This window comes from Electrophorus electricus, chromosome 1 (genome assembly GCF_041902795.1).
Source record: "Electrophorus electricus isolate QZ-2024a chromosome 1, ASM4190279v1, whole genome shotgun sequence".
NCBI classification, from domain to species: domain Eukaryota; kingdom Metazoa; phylum Chordata; class Actinopteri; order Gymnotiformes; family Gymnotidae; genus Electrophorus; species Electrophorus electricus.
The window spans coordinates 38,634,506-38,651,460 of NC_137497.1; the positions used below are offsets into that span (position 1 = coordinate 38,634,506).

A 16,955-nucleotide genomic window follows, 5' to 3' on the forward strand; every position below is an offset into this window, starting at 1 on the left:
CAACGAAAAGCTTAACAAAATTGGGACATTTGAGAAATAACTTGGCTTATCTGAACTGCTAGAGGTACTGAATTGCTTATTGATATTCTGGCATACTTTTTAATTCTTGTAAAAATCCAATACAATAATTATTCCCAAGAGCCGATCCAAAAACAGATATTTCCTCTATATTCAGGGGAACCCTTATATACCATTTACATTTTCTTCTAAATATTCACAATTGATTCATAGAGGAATACAAATACTGCGCACTTAGTAAACATTTATTATATTTCCCCCCCAGTAATTTCCCTGAACATATGGCAGTGTGAAGACTGCAGGTTTCTGTGCAGGTGTGTTGACTACAGGTGTTAAGGTTTGGTGACCTTGGACAAACACCCAAGTCTGTTATAATTTGTGAGCCTTAAAGTTACCACAGTAGCAGTAACTTTGAACAGGTCAAGTGTAGGCAGTTGACCAAAGTCTGCATACACCTATGAGCAATTCGTTTGCATGAGACTTGCACATATTTTCATGCTCTTCTGTTTTCATGACTGCTTATTCTTTTATCTTACATTGCTGTGTTCTTCCTTGTACACACGTGCAGATATAAATCTTCACTGCATTCTCATACGTGATGGGAAATTTGCTGGTACTGGCACTGGTATGTAAAACTATCTGAGCATTACTTTAGATATATTGAATTACTTTTTCAAATAAAATAATAGTAGGCAGATGTAGTTGTGGAATCCCCCATAAGCCCAAATCATTGGCTGGCATGTTTTACTTTCATTATATGTACAATTTATTTTGTTTGTGAATTTTTAATAAAACCTACTGCAACACTGAGTCTAAAACACAAACTTAAACTTTGGTCAATCAGTAACAAAAGAACACCAACAGGACATCACTAATGGAGTCAACAGTCCCAGCTCAGTTATTTCTGCATTTGGTGACTGATTGTTGTTTTGCTCCTTGTGTGGATAGTGTGACTAGTGTGGATAACCCTGCTAATGTGCACACCTAGAACAGCCTGATGACTATGTATGGGGATACATCAAACTAATCTACAGGTCACATCTCTTATTTCTAATTAAAAATAATCTAGATACTCTAGATACTTTTTAGAGTGCATCTTTCTGTCTCTATAAAAATGTGTCATTTTACCTTCTGCAGAATAATAACTCCCTCCTGTGTCTCCTCGTCCGTGATGATGCTGAACATGCCTGGACCATCACTGTCCACGATGTGGTAGTCCATCTCGGCATTGGGGCCTAGATCTGCATCTTCTGCCTTCAGTCTGGTCACCTCAGATGCCACAACCAATGACTCATTCACAGAACACTGATATGGCTCTGCAAACACAACCAGTCACACTCTGTAATTTGACGTCTGTGGTTTCACTTTTTTGTGTGTGGTTTTCCCTCTCCAATACTGCAGCTAATGCCAGTACCTATGAGATCTATAGAAAATATAAAACAATGTAAGTTGTAAATTCAACATTAGTTAGAGCCTAGAGAAGATGAAAAACACATTTCACATCCTAAAACATGCAGATATTGATTAAATTTGTGCATAGAATAAAAAATGCATAGATGAAAAAATGCATAGAATGATGTGACTATGGTCATGTCATGGTATCCCACTCTGCTGTCATGTGATTTTGTTTTTGGTTTCATTTCTGTATCTAGCCTGTCTTGTGGGATTTTCCTTCCCCTGATTATCCTCACGTTTTGAGGTTTCCCCTGATTAACCTATGTATTTCTACCCCATGCTCTCCTGTTTTCAATGATTAGGAACTGCTGTCGTTAACAATTACTTATCCTCTAGTTTATTCTGAGTCTCTGTTTTCCAGTAATGTTTTATGGTTCTGTATTGCTGACAACTTGCTTTATGATCCTGTACATCATTATATATATGAGATATTCTGAAGATATTCTAAAATAGCAATGAATGTTTTTACCATTGCCTCAATGTCTCAGCTCAGGCTACTGTTAATAGCGTTTAATTATTAGAGCTCTATTAGAACCCATTAAAACTTCATCATTAGCAATCCATTAGAACCAGTATTAGATCTCTATACAAGCAATGATTAGACAAAAAAGTGTTACATACAGTTGTATACAGAATTTTACAATCCCATTAATAACCAGTTAATTAGACTGTTCAAGAGCTAATGGTATTGGCAATGATTGACAGGATGCTCCATGTGGGCGAGATCATTATGGGACTGTCAGTGCTCGTTCCCCAAGTGGCTGGACCAAGATTTGGCCACCTGCTGCTCATTTCTCTCACTTCTCTCTCTTTGTGTGCCTGTGTGTAATCTCTCTAATGGCTTTCTAATTTGCCATGGAATAGTGGCTACCATGCCCATAAGACTGCTTTTACACTTCTCTTAACACTTTCTTTTTCCTCAGAGTTCTTCTGCCTTCCCTGTCTGCTTCTATCTCTGCTTTCTCTCACTTCATTGCTCTTTCCATTTAGGCTGCCAAGTTCCTCTATATCAAATCATTCTTTATTGACTGCTGTGCCAACTTAAACTCACAATTAACTCACATCTGACTCCTCCTTAAAACCACATAGTAAAAACCAACTTTCATCAAGCTTGTTCTCTCTCTCTCTCGCTCTCTCTCTCTCGCTCTCTCTTGCTCCCTCCTCCTGGGTTTATATGACTCAAGGCTGGCTTTTACCACGCCTTCCCTCACAGCCGCGTAGCCTTCAAACTCTTTTCTCTCTTTCCCTGTGACACTCAGTAATACAATATTGATTGTGTCGGGCACCCCTATGTGGGTAGGGAACAGACACGGCTGGCCACTTTCTCCACCTCTGTCGCAAAAGTGAAGGGTTAAACCAGTGCTGTCAAATCCCTTTCAGATCCCTTCCACCAAGTCCCCTCCAACTCAGCTAAATTGACTCAACCTTATATAAGTCCAGAGGCAAGCTTCACAGGCTTGTACAGTAGTGACCAAACTGTCTATGGCAAAATGTTATAGACAAGGAGAGTTTATCAGGCACCCCAGCCCCCATCCTTACCTCCCCTTACCCCCCGTCAAACAATTTAGCTTGCAGCCCATCAGTGAGTCCATGTAATATGCTGAACGGGAGGGGTACTGGAGGTGATGTGACTTGAACATCAGATTATCCAGGTTCCTATCCCTCCCTCAGGCATACTGCCAACAGGATTGATTTGCAAGATGAGGAGCCTTTGGACGTCTTTTAAGATTTGTTCAGATAAAATTCCAACTTCATTCTTCAGATGTCTGTACATTTGCACATCTGTCCAAATGTTATTTATAACTTTGTAAGATACAAAAAAAAAAAAAGACTCAATAACAAAATACATGTGTATAGGGACTCTGGTTTCAGCCCTCGAATATGTCTGTGTGACCACATATTTAGAACTGTTTTTGCAAGCTGTTTTGTGCATTAACGGGAGTGTATTCATCTAAATAACATCCACATTGTGTGTGATTGCATGCATGTGTGTGCGTGTGTGTGCGTGCGCATGCATGTGCGTCCATGTGCACAAGCCGCGCACACACGCGCCCTTACTGTGTGGGAAGCGTGGTGGGTTGTCGTTGACGTCTGTCAGCATGACTGTTACAGAGGTGGTCCCAGAGAGGCCCCCCATTTGGCCCATCATATCCTTTGCCTGGATGACCAGCACATACTGGTCCCGCCTCTCACGGTCCATGTTGGGCAGAGCTGTCCGAATGATGCCTGTGCAGAAATACAGACATGCAAAAATGCTGACCATTTCATAACATTTCATTTCTTCATGTAGTTGCTCCATACTAGGATCTGTTATAATATCAAATCGCATGTATTATTTTAGCAAATCACAAATGTCATTTCTAAATAAAGCCACACACAAACAAAACACCCTACAAGAAGTATGTGCTGTTTAGCCATAACACCATGGTCAGTAAGTCCTGAGTTTAATAGTTTGTTACATGAGTGCAGTTTTGGCAAAAACCAAAGTGCTGTACAATGGAGTTTAGTGCTAATGATGAGTTTAAAAATCTGACATTACCTTTCATCCTTCCACGACTTTGTATAACTATATGACAGCTTCTTGACTGTCCTGAGCAGTCCTGGGTTCTAGTTTGATTGATTGATTGATTGATTGATTGATTGATTGATTGATTTTTATTCTGCTGCTGTAATTTCCAATGCAAAGTGAACCCTGCTGAGACCTTCACAGACAGGCTTACACATGGCAAGTTAAATCCAAATAAAGCTCTAGACTGTTGGCTTTAACATAAACTGAGCATTGTTTAAAAGCTTAAGATAGTATGAGCATGTTTCCTATGTGTCATGATTAGTCCCTCCCAGCTTTTCCATGTTTTCCCTGTCTTGTGTTATTTTAGTTCCATGCCATAGTTTCATTTTCGCCACCCCTCGTTTAATTGCTTACACGTCCTTTGTTTTTACCTTGTTAAGTTCATGTATTTAAACCCTGTCATGTTCCCTGTGTCTTGGCTGTTCATTGTGGCTGTTTACTTCATTGCATTTATATGGTTCTTTGAATCCGTACGTTTAGTGTATGTTTTTGAAAGCCCGTCTCTGTATACCTGTAAGTTTGTACTCCGTGTATCCTAGCCTTCGCGTTTCTTAGCCCTGAGTTTTCCCTAGTGTTTGTCATAGCCTGCTTTCCTTGTTTGGCTTTGTGTACTTGTGTGTTTGTTTCATCATGCATCCTCATGTTGGCTCTATGACCCTGGACTGCTACAACAACTCTGATTTTGGATTTGCCCATAATAAATCTCGCTCTTCTCCGCACATGTGTCTGACTCCGAACCACTTCACGTTACACTGTCAGCATGTCTTTACTCCAAAATCCAAAATCTTGTTTATATAACATTAAACATGACTTGATCTGACTGCAGAGGGTCCCCTTGACACTGATTTAGTGCTTTGGAACTCCTGTGCAAGAGTAGGCATATATCTATACACAGTTGGAGAGTACAGCAACAGCATTTGTGGGCATATACAATGGCAATTTTTACAATTTTCATTCTAATCTTTCAAAGACGGTTTCCAAATGCATAACCCCTACAGTTAGATTTACAAAGTGCAAGACAAGGCTCAACGTGTGTCTGCAAACTCATCTCAAACAGCTGCTTGGTAAGGATGGCATTTTTCTTTTCAACTGATACAAACCCAGTACATAATCACCTAAAGAGAAGGTGTTGTCAAAGTCTATCATAATCATCTTTCAAGCTGATCATCCTTATTTGCACCTAAAAACTAAAACAACTTCTCCTACTTTGAAATGATGTAACCGAACAAAGTTTCCACAGAATAAATTGCTCTGTAAAAACTGGTATAAAAATCTCTACTGTATGGAAATCCTAATAATCTAGGAGAATTACTTTTTTAATGCAAAAAAAGATTCTTATAATCCTTCCCAGGCAATTATTATTGGATTATAATGTTAATATCTTCAAATATTTGTATGTAATCTATTTGTCAGAAGGAGAGATTAGATGAGGTGGTAGGAGGCATAAATGGGAAGAGCAGACATGGAAACTGTGTTGTAGTTTATTCTAAAATCTAAGATTTTCTATACACTTGTGAAAAAAGTCCCCATTAAAAAAATAATGAAAATATATAACCATATATATATGAAATGGTTCTGAATCCCTGTCTAAGGCCTCTGCCATGCAGTACAACAGTGCCTGAAAACAGACATCTACTACTTTAGTCAACTTATGTAAATTAAGGCTGCAGATCATTACTTGCAAGGAGATTCCTTTTACCAGTTTAATTTCACATTATTACAGGCTTTATATCCCTCTGATGATGATGACAACAAAGACATCTGCATTACATTTTTAGAATGCAAAGAGAGAGCTTGCAAATCCTTTTTAAAACCATATGCAGGACACCCGATCAGGCCCTTGTCTAATAAACAATACCCAAGCCAGAATTAAAACTGCAGAGGGGATTTAAAGAAAATGGTACACAAATGGCATCCACAGTTAATTTTGCCTTGAAAGGTCATAGAATTGATCTGACAAGGAACCATATTTGCATCTTGATATTTAACGTAATAAGAAATAAAATGATATTTGAGAAAGCTCAGGGTGGGGAAAGTATAATTATTAAGTACTGATGTGAGCACTTTATATGTCTTTGTTGGAGTCATGTGGAGTCAGACACATTATGCTGTTTTCCCAGCATAGACATGTCATATACTCATCAGTTAATTACCAGGTTCAGTTGGTATATTTGAGAAGGAGCATCACCAAACAATGCTTTTCCCACAAGAGCAATCTTGCTATAAAGACACTTTTAGATTCCCCTTCACCTTTTTTTGTCTAGACAAAGTGTTTGTGTTTCTTTTGACATAGAAGTGTTTTCTACAATATCTTTTAAACATTCGTTCTCTCTTTCTTTCTCTTGCCCCCTGTACCTTGCCTCTGCCTAGCTCCCAGCCAATTAAGGCAAGCTATGTCAGGGGATATGACATGTCTGCTTACCAGTACCACAACAAAATGTATTCTTCAGATCCTTCTACACCACGATCTCTGTGACAGGAGGCCACATTGTTCATGTGTTTGCCCATTTTAGTTGGTACTGTTATTAATCATTAATTTTGTTTATTAGGTTTAGTTAATAAAGAATTTCAGCAGCACTTTACTGAAGGACCATTTTTTTACACAGCAGCTTTTCATGGCAGTGTTACAACAGTACATATGATAGAGCATCCACCTTTTTTAAGTCCTCACTTTTGTTCAGTTTTATTTAGCCTCACTTAGCAAGCTGTGCCATATCATCACCATTATGTCACCCTGACATGCCAAAAAAAAAACCCATAAAATCTATTGTCATTACATGTTGTTATTTCACCCGACAGTGTCAAACAACTTCCCAATGTCACCAAAAATCTGTATCACTTCACAGTGATGTCAATTTGACATCAACGTTGACAAAATATGACAGCTTTTATGACAGCTGAAACTTGTTGGAATAAGTATTTATATGTATGTTTGAGTCAGTTGTCATGAAAGACTAATGTAGGTGTCAGGTAGCCTTCTATACAGTGTCCTTCAGTAAAGTCTTACCAGAATTTCTTGTAGGTTCTAATTTTAAAGGCTGCCTAGGTCAAACTTTAATATTTAAAATTGAGCACATGGTCACCCTACATACATCTGCAGGTAAAGCGCTGAGGTTCGTGCATAGAATAAGTAAATAAAATGAAATTCAGGATTTCAGTATTAAATTGAGTTTGGTGTGGCTGGTATTACTGAAGAAGTTTCCACTGACTCTTGTCTTGAATTTAGAAAACAGTGTCCTATGACGCAGTGTTCTTTGCATCTCTAAATGTTTCTCAGCATTTGCAATAAACAAATAGAGCAAATCCAAACAAAAGGGCACACTGTCAAATCCTGGGAGAGAGCACATCCTTTAACATAAATTCCCTAATGACCACATTAAAAAACCCAGGGGCTTTTGGAAAATTTAAATCACATTCGGGACAAAAGCTGTCACCAGCCAGAAGGCAACAATAAACAAAGTGGATGATCTTATTAAGCAAAGATAGGCTTCACAGGCGAATCATGTACCCGTTTTGAATCAGTGGCACACATCATGGCTGGGGACACATTGAGTTGGTTTAATGAGGTTATGAATCCTGGTTCCAGCTGGGCCAAAGGCACTATTACACACCCTGTATTCCCCCCCCCCCCCCCACCCCCACATTGTGCTCATGAGTCCTGGAGTGAATGCCTATATTTCTCCACATCCGGCAGCATTTTGCTAATCCCTACAGCTGGGCGGCTGTTTCTCTCCGGGGACCCTATCATCTTCTCTCTGCTGTCTCCTCTCACTTTCCCTCCATCCATCTATCCTTTTTTTTTTTTTTTTTTTTTTTTTTGCTTTTCTGAATCATTTTTGAGCACTATCAAAAATATAGAGAAAATTGTGGTAGGGGCAGGAGTTGGATGGGAATGTGATAATAGTGAAAGAGATAGAGATAGACTAATGGTCCAGACAAGGCAGAAAAGGTGGCAACAAATAACAAACTGTGACTTGTTTCATGAGTTTTCATCAATAAAGTTAGGAAAGGAGGGTTGGTTTTAGTGAGGAGTTGGTTCAGAAAGCTGCTGGCTCCAGGCAGTTGTCGGACCCCTGATGGCATGTGTGATAGTCTGGAGATGAACTGATAGAGCATCTAGGCAGATCGAGCTGAAGCTCAATATCCTGGCAGAAGTCTGGTGGATGGTATGTCTCTGGAGACTATAGTTTAAGAGTGTGGTCAAACACATTGATGCAGCAGGTGGTTAGGAAGCAAGCAGTGTTTTAGGATGGGAGGCTGATTACACAGGTCAATGCTGAGGGTGAACTACAGAACTACAGACAATGGTTGTCTGAAAGGTAAAGATAGGATAGAAGTGCTCAACCTCAGCCAAATATACTCAGCAGAAAGTTAAAAATGCCAGAATCTGAAGTTAATAATAAGCAGTAAGGACTCCGATGCCCTCAGGTGCAGATGCCCTCACCAAGCTGATTCTGTGCCTAAACAGCACTGGATCATTCTTTCATATCACCACACCATTTGCAGTTTACTGTGTCTTTCCAAATACATCACCCAGGCTCTTGACTAGCAGTGGAGATGAGTGCTGAGGAAGGACACTACAAGCCTCGAGGAAATGCAAAGTAATCTCTTTGTGGTACGGACATTTTGAAGAGCTAGTTATAAATGGGTGTATGTTATCATGCTAGAAGGTTTTTGAATAAATTGCTGATCTTCTTTTATGAATCACCTACTCTTTTTCCAGTTTCAAAAGAAGAGCACTTGAAGACTAGCAGAGGACCAGCAGCATAACTAAGTGAATCAAGCTCTAGTATATGAGCCTTACACACTTATCAAAAGGTCTGGAGGCAGACAAAGCTAGACTGAGGCAGGTCCAGAGAGCATACAGGTGAATGCGAGTGATGGGCTTTCTTACAATGCGTAGGACCCGGACTTCCTCACCTGCACCTTCCCCATTCTGTTAGAGAGAAAAAAAATACTAAAAATGTCTCAGAGAGGAGCTGCATTTTGTAATGCATTTGAGTTAGGCTTCTCTAATATCAAGAGGCAACCTTAGGTCTCTTTAAATGTTTTAAAGAGGTATTCTACCAAAATTGCATAATATATATCATAGTAATGCAAATAAATGTGCTTCTTCAACATAATAGTATCCCATGCTTCAAACTAATAGCCTACAATCATTTTGCCATTTTCCTGGTGAAATCCACCCTCTGACACCCCCTAGATGAATTCCTGTGTAATGGTAAAAGAGCACCCTGTAAAGTGGTTCTTTGTTGACTTGATGAGTTTTAGTACACAGAGACACGGTAGAACATAAGCAGTGATCTTGAAATAGTCGATATTCCTGTCTGTCTGTAAATTCTCTCTCTGAGCAGCTGACCTGCTGTGACTGTTCACTTGACCTCCTACATAATAATAACTCCAGTGCTGAACCAACACCTACAGTGTTGAAATTACAGCAGTCATATAACTCAGCTGTTCGTTAAAAACTAGGGATTTTGTTACGTAGAGCAATGGGCACATTATGATATTTCAATAGAAGCCACCTTTATAAATTTTTTGTAGTCTAGCACCACCATTGACTATAAAAATCCAAGTGGATGAATTCACTACAACTCAAACAATAGCATACCACTAATTTCACAATATGAAAATAGGAAAATCATATTTAACCTCTTTAACTATACTTATCTACAATTAATGCATCACGTATAGACTGATGTTGAATGAAAATCCAGGAAAATGCTGTGAAGTTTATATAGAATAAAGTTAGTTTAGCAGTGTTATTGATCAAAAGATCTTTAGACTAGGCTACCGCAAACATATTAAACAAAACCTTGTGTTCCTTAAGTCAGGAAGTTAAGACTTTTTGAGAGAATTTCAGTGATTTTAAATATTAATATTAAATATTAAATTTAATTAATGTAATATAGTACATGTGGGGTATCTTCCAAAATATCATAGACTTCTCTGTAAAAGGAAACAAGAAAAGGTGTTATTTGTAGTCCATTCCAGTAGACAGGCTCTTACTCAGTAACTTGGCATCTGTAGGCAGGTCAGTCAGTGCAAAGGAAAGGAGAATGAAACCTCATTTACCCCTGTACTTCTAATCTTTAGTAAGCATGAGCAGGTGTAAATTCTGAAGGAATACAGTAGATTTTTTAGGATTATCTGGTGTCTCAGAGGCAGATGCTCAAGAAGAGACTGCGATCAATGGTGAGAGGAGGAAATGAGCAGTAGGAACAGGAGAGATTGAACGGTGGGGCAAGAGGGAGAAAGACAGAGGGAGCTTGACACAGGGTTAAACAATTAAGTCTGCCATGTTAAACAGTAAAACTGGCACAGATCCAGCCTGGCCCATTTAGTCACCTGTCTCAACCTGCCAAAGAGGGCCTATAAGCACTCTTGTCCACAAGCTCCCAATCACAGACATTTGTCTGGGTAATGGAGAAAACACACAAAGCCAAGCATGTACAAGGCCAGGACCGGGAGTTGGGGGATGGTGTGCTCAGATCAGCTCTACGGGCTGGAGTCGGTAGGACAGAAAGAAGATGATGTGCCGCTGAACAGAGCCGGCTATTAAATGGCTATTAACAGTAGAAATAATAATACCACTTAAATTACCACTCAAATATACCACTCAAATTCATGTTTCCTTTCAATCTTCAGGCACACGTTCACTGAAATGAAATTAACACTGCGGCCGAAAAGAAGAGGTTCATTAAAGGTGCATATATTATAACCAGTATAGTTAAAAATAGAGTATACAATATATACTGTATTACACAGTATAACCAATATAGTTTAAAAATATTTTTATTTAAAGGTCAATGCTATTTGGAGAATTGCAATGAGGATATTAATTCAATAAAATCATATAAATAAAAAAAGATTTTAAGCTTTAATGCATCTTGTGACATGTTGGGTGCAGCGATTTTTCAGTACATCCTATATTCCTTAGCAAACATCTTCAAAAACATGCACTCTCTTTCCATGTTGCGGTCTTATCATATCATTTCATGTTCCATGTAACCCACTCTCTCAGTCCAACTCAGCACTGATAAAACAGGCCATGCTCTGACAAGCCAGTCCATGCAGATGGCCCAGTAAAGTGTGAAGCAGAATACACTATTTCTTCCTAATGTGGAGGGGGGCATCTTTACTATGGAGACATAACTTAAAATGAGAGTGACTATATGGCGTACATGGAAAGCCTGTCTTCATACCTTCAAAAGGCCAGTTGTATATCTTAATATCTTAAGATTATTGAAGTATTGTACATTGGACTCATAATGCAGTAGAAAGCAGCATATATTCAATTAAATGTGATAAACCTTACTACCTGAATGAGTAATATCAGGAAGATGTTTTACTGGATTGCTAATGTTGCAATAACAAAAAACAATGTGGGACTGCAGTATCAAGACAGCCAAATTAAAAAGAGCTAACATGGTACAGCAGTAAATGAAGATTATGACTGCCAAAGCTGGTATTCACCATCCCATGGTACACAGTACTGCAAGATACCACAGAATTCACAGTGTTGTTCAGTGGTAACTTAATGCTGAGACTGATGCATAGTATCCTGTTACATATTCAAATGTCTTGAAGAGTTTACTGGGCCATCCCAGGGTTAAGCTCCTTTTGCTAAGAATACCTTGGGGAATCAATTTAGGATTAAGGACTTCAGAAAAGTGAAGTACTGAAGAGAGTGTGACAAGTTTTGTCCTTTAGGTCATGAATGTTGTGCCTAGACAGCTACTTTTCATGCCGCTAATCACACACACCACTCTTCAGTCCTGCCAAATAGATTTTATCCTTTTCCTTCATCAATATATTGTATTTTAACTACAACTTTTGGCCTAAATTCTGCAAAGATATTTTTATTTGTATTGGAATTGGCAAATTTGATTGAATTTCAGATCATTTCAAGCATTGTCTATAATTCACCTATTTACATATTCCAGGGCTGGAATAAAATGAATCATTGGTAGATTGCGCATCTTTCTAAGATCAAATTTTAGAACTTATATAAAAAAAAATTTAACCCTCTTCAAAAGCGACATTACTGACTAAAGTATACATAACTAAAAAAACTCCTAAATACTATATGTAATTGATATCAGAAGATATAAACAGAAGATGAAAGAGTTTGTATTTGTAGTTGGTTAAAACTTTCCTACAAAGACTATACTTGAGAGCCACCCTGACTGTTTTCATGAGAGTGTACACTGGAATAAACACTCAAACCCTTACAAACATACAACCACCAACCCACACACATACAATACTTAATATTTCTTTGCAATTAGTATTCCTATTCAGTGGAATAGTTTCCATATTTTTTACGTACTTCAGAACTTTTTGAAGCACTATGTGACATTAACATAACTTTAGAAATGGCCCTTAACGGGTAAAGCAGGCCTAGGACTAGAGGCAGATTGGAGAAGATTAATGGGTGTTAATAATGAGATGCAACACTCCTCCACCATTATGTGATCCAAATAAAGATTGCATGACTAAGGAATAAGTGATCGATCACCACAACAACCACAAAAATGAGTGCCGTTGTGAGCCTCAAAAGACCGTTGGCTTTTGGCCAGATTTTGTACACAGAAAAATAGCTGGGGTCTGCATACTGTCACCAGGACCTGGGTTAGAACCCTGAAGATGGCACGGCCATCCGGGGCTCCTTGGCTCTATTCTCTGGGAAGGAAGGAAAGTTTTGTTCTTCTCCTCTGCCAATCAAATGGCAGTGCTGGCCAACCCTGGTCATTTGCCAGGTCACACACTGTGAACTGGGCAGCCAGCACTCTCTTCCAAGCACATTACAGAGTTGTGTGAGTAGCAATTTGAAAAGATGCAGTGGCTGGATTCCTGTGTCTCAGAAGAAACTATGCATTCACCTTCATTCACCTGTTGGAGGTGTATCATATACAACACTTAGGTAGTAGGTGAAATTAACTAAAGCTAAACAGCCAGGTTTACTTCAGTTTCAAAATTCAGTTTTGCTAATGCAAAACAAGCAAGTTGTCTAGCCTGTCTGCTGCCCTGATAGAGAATTACATACTTATTCAAACCTTGTGACTTCTTTTTTAATTTTGAAATATTTTGTAGGTGATTTTGCTTCTATTAATTCAGTGGAAGCTAAGACCAACATGACCAACAATATTTTTATGATGAATTAGTCTTTTGAAAAAACAGCATCATAATGGCAATGCAGAAATCCAAAACAGTGCTAGTGACAAAATAGTGCCACATGGAAGAAACAGAATTTCTTCATAAGTAAAATATATATTTCCTTCATTTGTTCAGAGGCAGATGAAATGTCTGTGTTTAATGAGACTCAAAATTCTAAATCAAATTTATTATAATTTGTGTCCGTCTATACAAATGATATGCATGTGCATTCACTCAAACACTTATGCATGCATATGCACATACACACTTATAGAAAGTACTCAGTGTATGACTCCTAAACGTAACCTAACCCTGTGACTCCTAAACCTAACCCTGTGACTCCTAAACCTAACCCTATCCTTGATGTCATATTTTTAGCTCTTTACTTTTTTTTTTTTTTTTTAACCCCTCTTCTTCTTTTGCTATGCTTGCTAGATGGGGACAAGCTAAATGTCATCACAATACTGGAATTTCTCTATAATGTTACCCATAATGAGACTAGTACAGATATACACACATACATGCATCAACAGACACACACACACACAGAAAAAGAGACAGAGAAAATATACATTTCTTACACTCCTGCACAAGATATAGAAGCATTTTTGAAAACATAGTTGAGCAGAGGTAAATGCTGAATATGTTTTTTCAGGGTGGAACTTCGGAACATTGGCAGATTTGACCTTGTCCACTTGATGAAAGGGAAAATGGCCTGTGGGCAAACACTGGCTGTGTAGATCACGACATTGCAGTAAGAGTTGTCAGAACTGACAGTCGACAGAGCGCGCGTCTGGTTGTTGTCTTGTCAAACCGTCCCTTGTGTTGCAGTGCCAAGAGTGCAGTTTGGTTACTACAACAACAGATCCATCATCTGACGAACAGCTTGAAACATGAAAGCATCTTCCTTCTCTTTTTTATCACCAGCATACACACTGGAAATAAACAGAATTTTTTTCCTTTCTTCTATGGTATTCTCACTGTCCAAGTGAACCTTATCTATTTATACTCTACACACATATTTAGCTCCTATGTTGTGTAGGTTTGGTATGATTATGTAAAAACATGAAACCATATTCAGCAGTCACCTTATAAAGTCCTAGATAAACCGAAAACATTATAAGAATTTATTAACTTTCATGTAAAGCCTCACTTGTAGTGCACAAACTTTTACAGTTTTCCAAAAGATCTTAAGTGTAATTCTTATAGAAATTTATGCCCCCCCCTTCACTCTACCACTTAAATATGGCATTCTCTAAGTCAGTCCTCAAGTCAGAAATGTATTAGTGATCACAACACATAGAGTCTGCAAGCAATACCATCCACACACATCACTCATTGCAAGGCACTCCAGTCTGTCATGTATTCACAAAACGGGACAACACGAGATCTGTGTCATAAGAACCGTGTTTACCTACCGGCACTGTTGTGTGCAGCACGGGAGCAATGTGCAGTCTAACAAGCAAAGTGGAGAGGCAGGCCAGCACCCCTCTCTCCAGGAGGAGGAAGAAAGGATCAGGCTAGAGAAGAGCACTGCTGCTTCCTGTTTGAGCTTCCCACCCAGTGTGCATTACAGGTGGCAGCTGCAACTCAGTGGGACCATGGGTAATGAGGCAGTGCCGAGAACAGCTTCTAAACCTAAAAGCTCTTTCTCTATCATACATACACACTCACACCTCACCTCCCATCATATTATATATATATATATATATATATATATATATATATATATATATATATATATATATATATATATATATATATATATATATATATATATATATATATATATTCGGACTTAAGGGAGATCTTCCTTCTTACTATGTTACAAAAGATGAAGATCAGTATAAGAAGCTATGGAAATGTGACTTAGCTTATCCGTTATCTTGTTGTGTATGTTATCAGATTGTTTTGGGTTTTTTTTGGTCTTTACTGACCAAATTCAGGTAGAAGGAAACATTTTTATAGAAAACATTTTTATTAGAGAAGTCAAATATTAAAATGTATTGTTTAAGCTATGATGTTAATATAAATCTAAATTATTCATATTGAGGAACGTTTGTCAGGAGATCATCCTAAACGCTTCCATTATGTCACTCTGGTGACATATTAGTCATAAACCTGTTACATTCAGGTTTCATTGAACTGACTCAACACAATAGGTGTCACGGAACGCTCGCCTCCCCCGAGTCACGTGGTTTGGCCCGCCACGTGCAGTGGGAGGGCTGTTTTGTTTGTAACCACACCTGCACACACCTGCACCTTGTTTGTCTCAATGTATATAAACCCGTGTTAAAGTGTGCAGGGTGTTGGTTATTGTCGGCGTAATGTCTGAATGTAATGTGTTTATGTTAGATGTATTCTTGTGTATCGTGTTTGTTTAACGTCAATCATTTCATTTCCATATTTATCGTTTGTAATAACATGAGTGCCGCTGTTGTTTATGTTAAAAAATGTTCATCCCAGTCGGTGGAGTCTGTGTGTTATGCCACTCGGGCCACCACACATTACAATAGGTCTTGGAAGTTAACAGATTTTTGGGGGTGTGTGCATTGACCAATGAGTTATTGTACAGGTAGCTTATTACAAGTACCATTAAACTTTATTAATAATATAGCAAATATCCAAGTATTAATAATGTGACAAATACAGTGTTTTTGTATAGTGTTGCATTAATTTGGAATTTTAAAAAACATTCAGGGTTTCAAAATGGGTGTTCCAATGAGTTGGAATTTCTAATTCAGTGTTCAGTCACTCAGAATATTCAGTCCAGATCTATTTGGGCATATAGAGAGTCCACAGAAATTTAACATAAGTTTAGTAGCTCTATTAGTATCAACCGGCTGTGTGTGTGTGTGTGTGTGTGTGTGTGTGTGTGTGTGTGTGTGTGTGTGTGTGTGTATGTGTGTGTGTGTTAGAGAGTGTGTGCGAGTCATCCCTGCCATCTTCACTGAGCTGCTATTCTTTTTATCTCTACTACAAGGATGTAAGCAGCAATCATTCAACCATTTGTGAGTGTAATACCTCTTCCTTTTTTGCTAGCCTAATATCAAAGGTAGATGTGAAGCTTTTGATGATTATATGCCTGAACGTATGCATGGAAGTGAGACAAGGGCATGGAAGCACAGGGATTTGGTTACTGAAAGCAGCATGCAGGCACATTTGTGAGTCACTTCTTTTGAGAGAAAGCCATGAATGAATTTAATGAGTAGGAAGCAGGCAGGAGGTAACAGAATGATGGGTGTGAGGACACTTCCATTACAGAGGTCAGCCAGCATAGCCTACAGTGTAGCCTACCCTCCATGGTAAGAACTGTTGTGGTTCTCCAACCCCTATTCCGGTTTTTGCGTTTTGCCTGTCGACCCCTACCTTGAAGGCTGCATAATGAATGAGCTGAAACAGGTGTGTTACTGCAGGGAAAGTACATACATAAGCATTGACTGAGATCTCCGGGACTGGAACGCATCATCTTATACAGGACACCCTCAGTTCTTTAAAGGCTGATCTCCAGCAGGACTGCAGAGAAGCTTTTAAGGGGTTATAGTGAGAAAGGATGAATGGGAAGCAGCAGGCCATGAAAGCTTGCAGTTAGCATACACTGAAATGACTTGGACCAGCAGCTCCACTAAGCAGCTCCTCTTTCTGTCAGCCAAGCCATAACAATTGGTCATAATGGCATCTGGAACTTGCAATTCTCTACCACTTAAAGGACTAAAATTTGCTGCAAAACATGTTTCATCTCCACTCTGGTGCA

General features: G+C 38.7%; 1 protein-coding gene across 1 annotated transcript in view; it reads right to left on the reverse strand.

Annotated features, from left to right (window-relative positions):
- LOC113582408 (cadherin-7) overlaps positions 1-16,955 on the reverse strand; it is a 70,192-nt gene that overhangs the window by 22,887 nt on the left and 30,350 nt on the right. Inside the window, exons 4-5 of the mRNA XM_081718952.1 lie at positions 3,532-3,699; positions 1,147-1,334 (exon numbers count right to left, since the gene is read on the reverse strand). Coding sequence (XP_081575078.1) covers positions 1,147-1,334; positions 3,532-3,699 — 356 coding nt within the window. The remainder of the gene's footprint in view (positions 1-1,146; positions 1,335-3,531; positions 3,700-16,955) is intronic.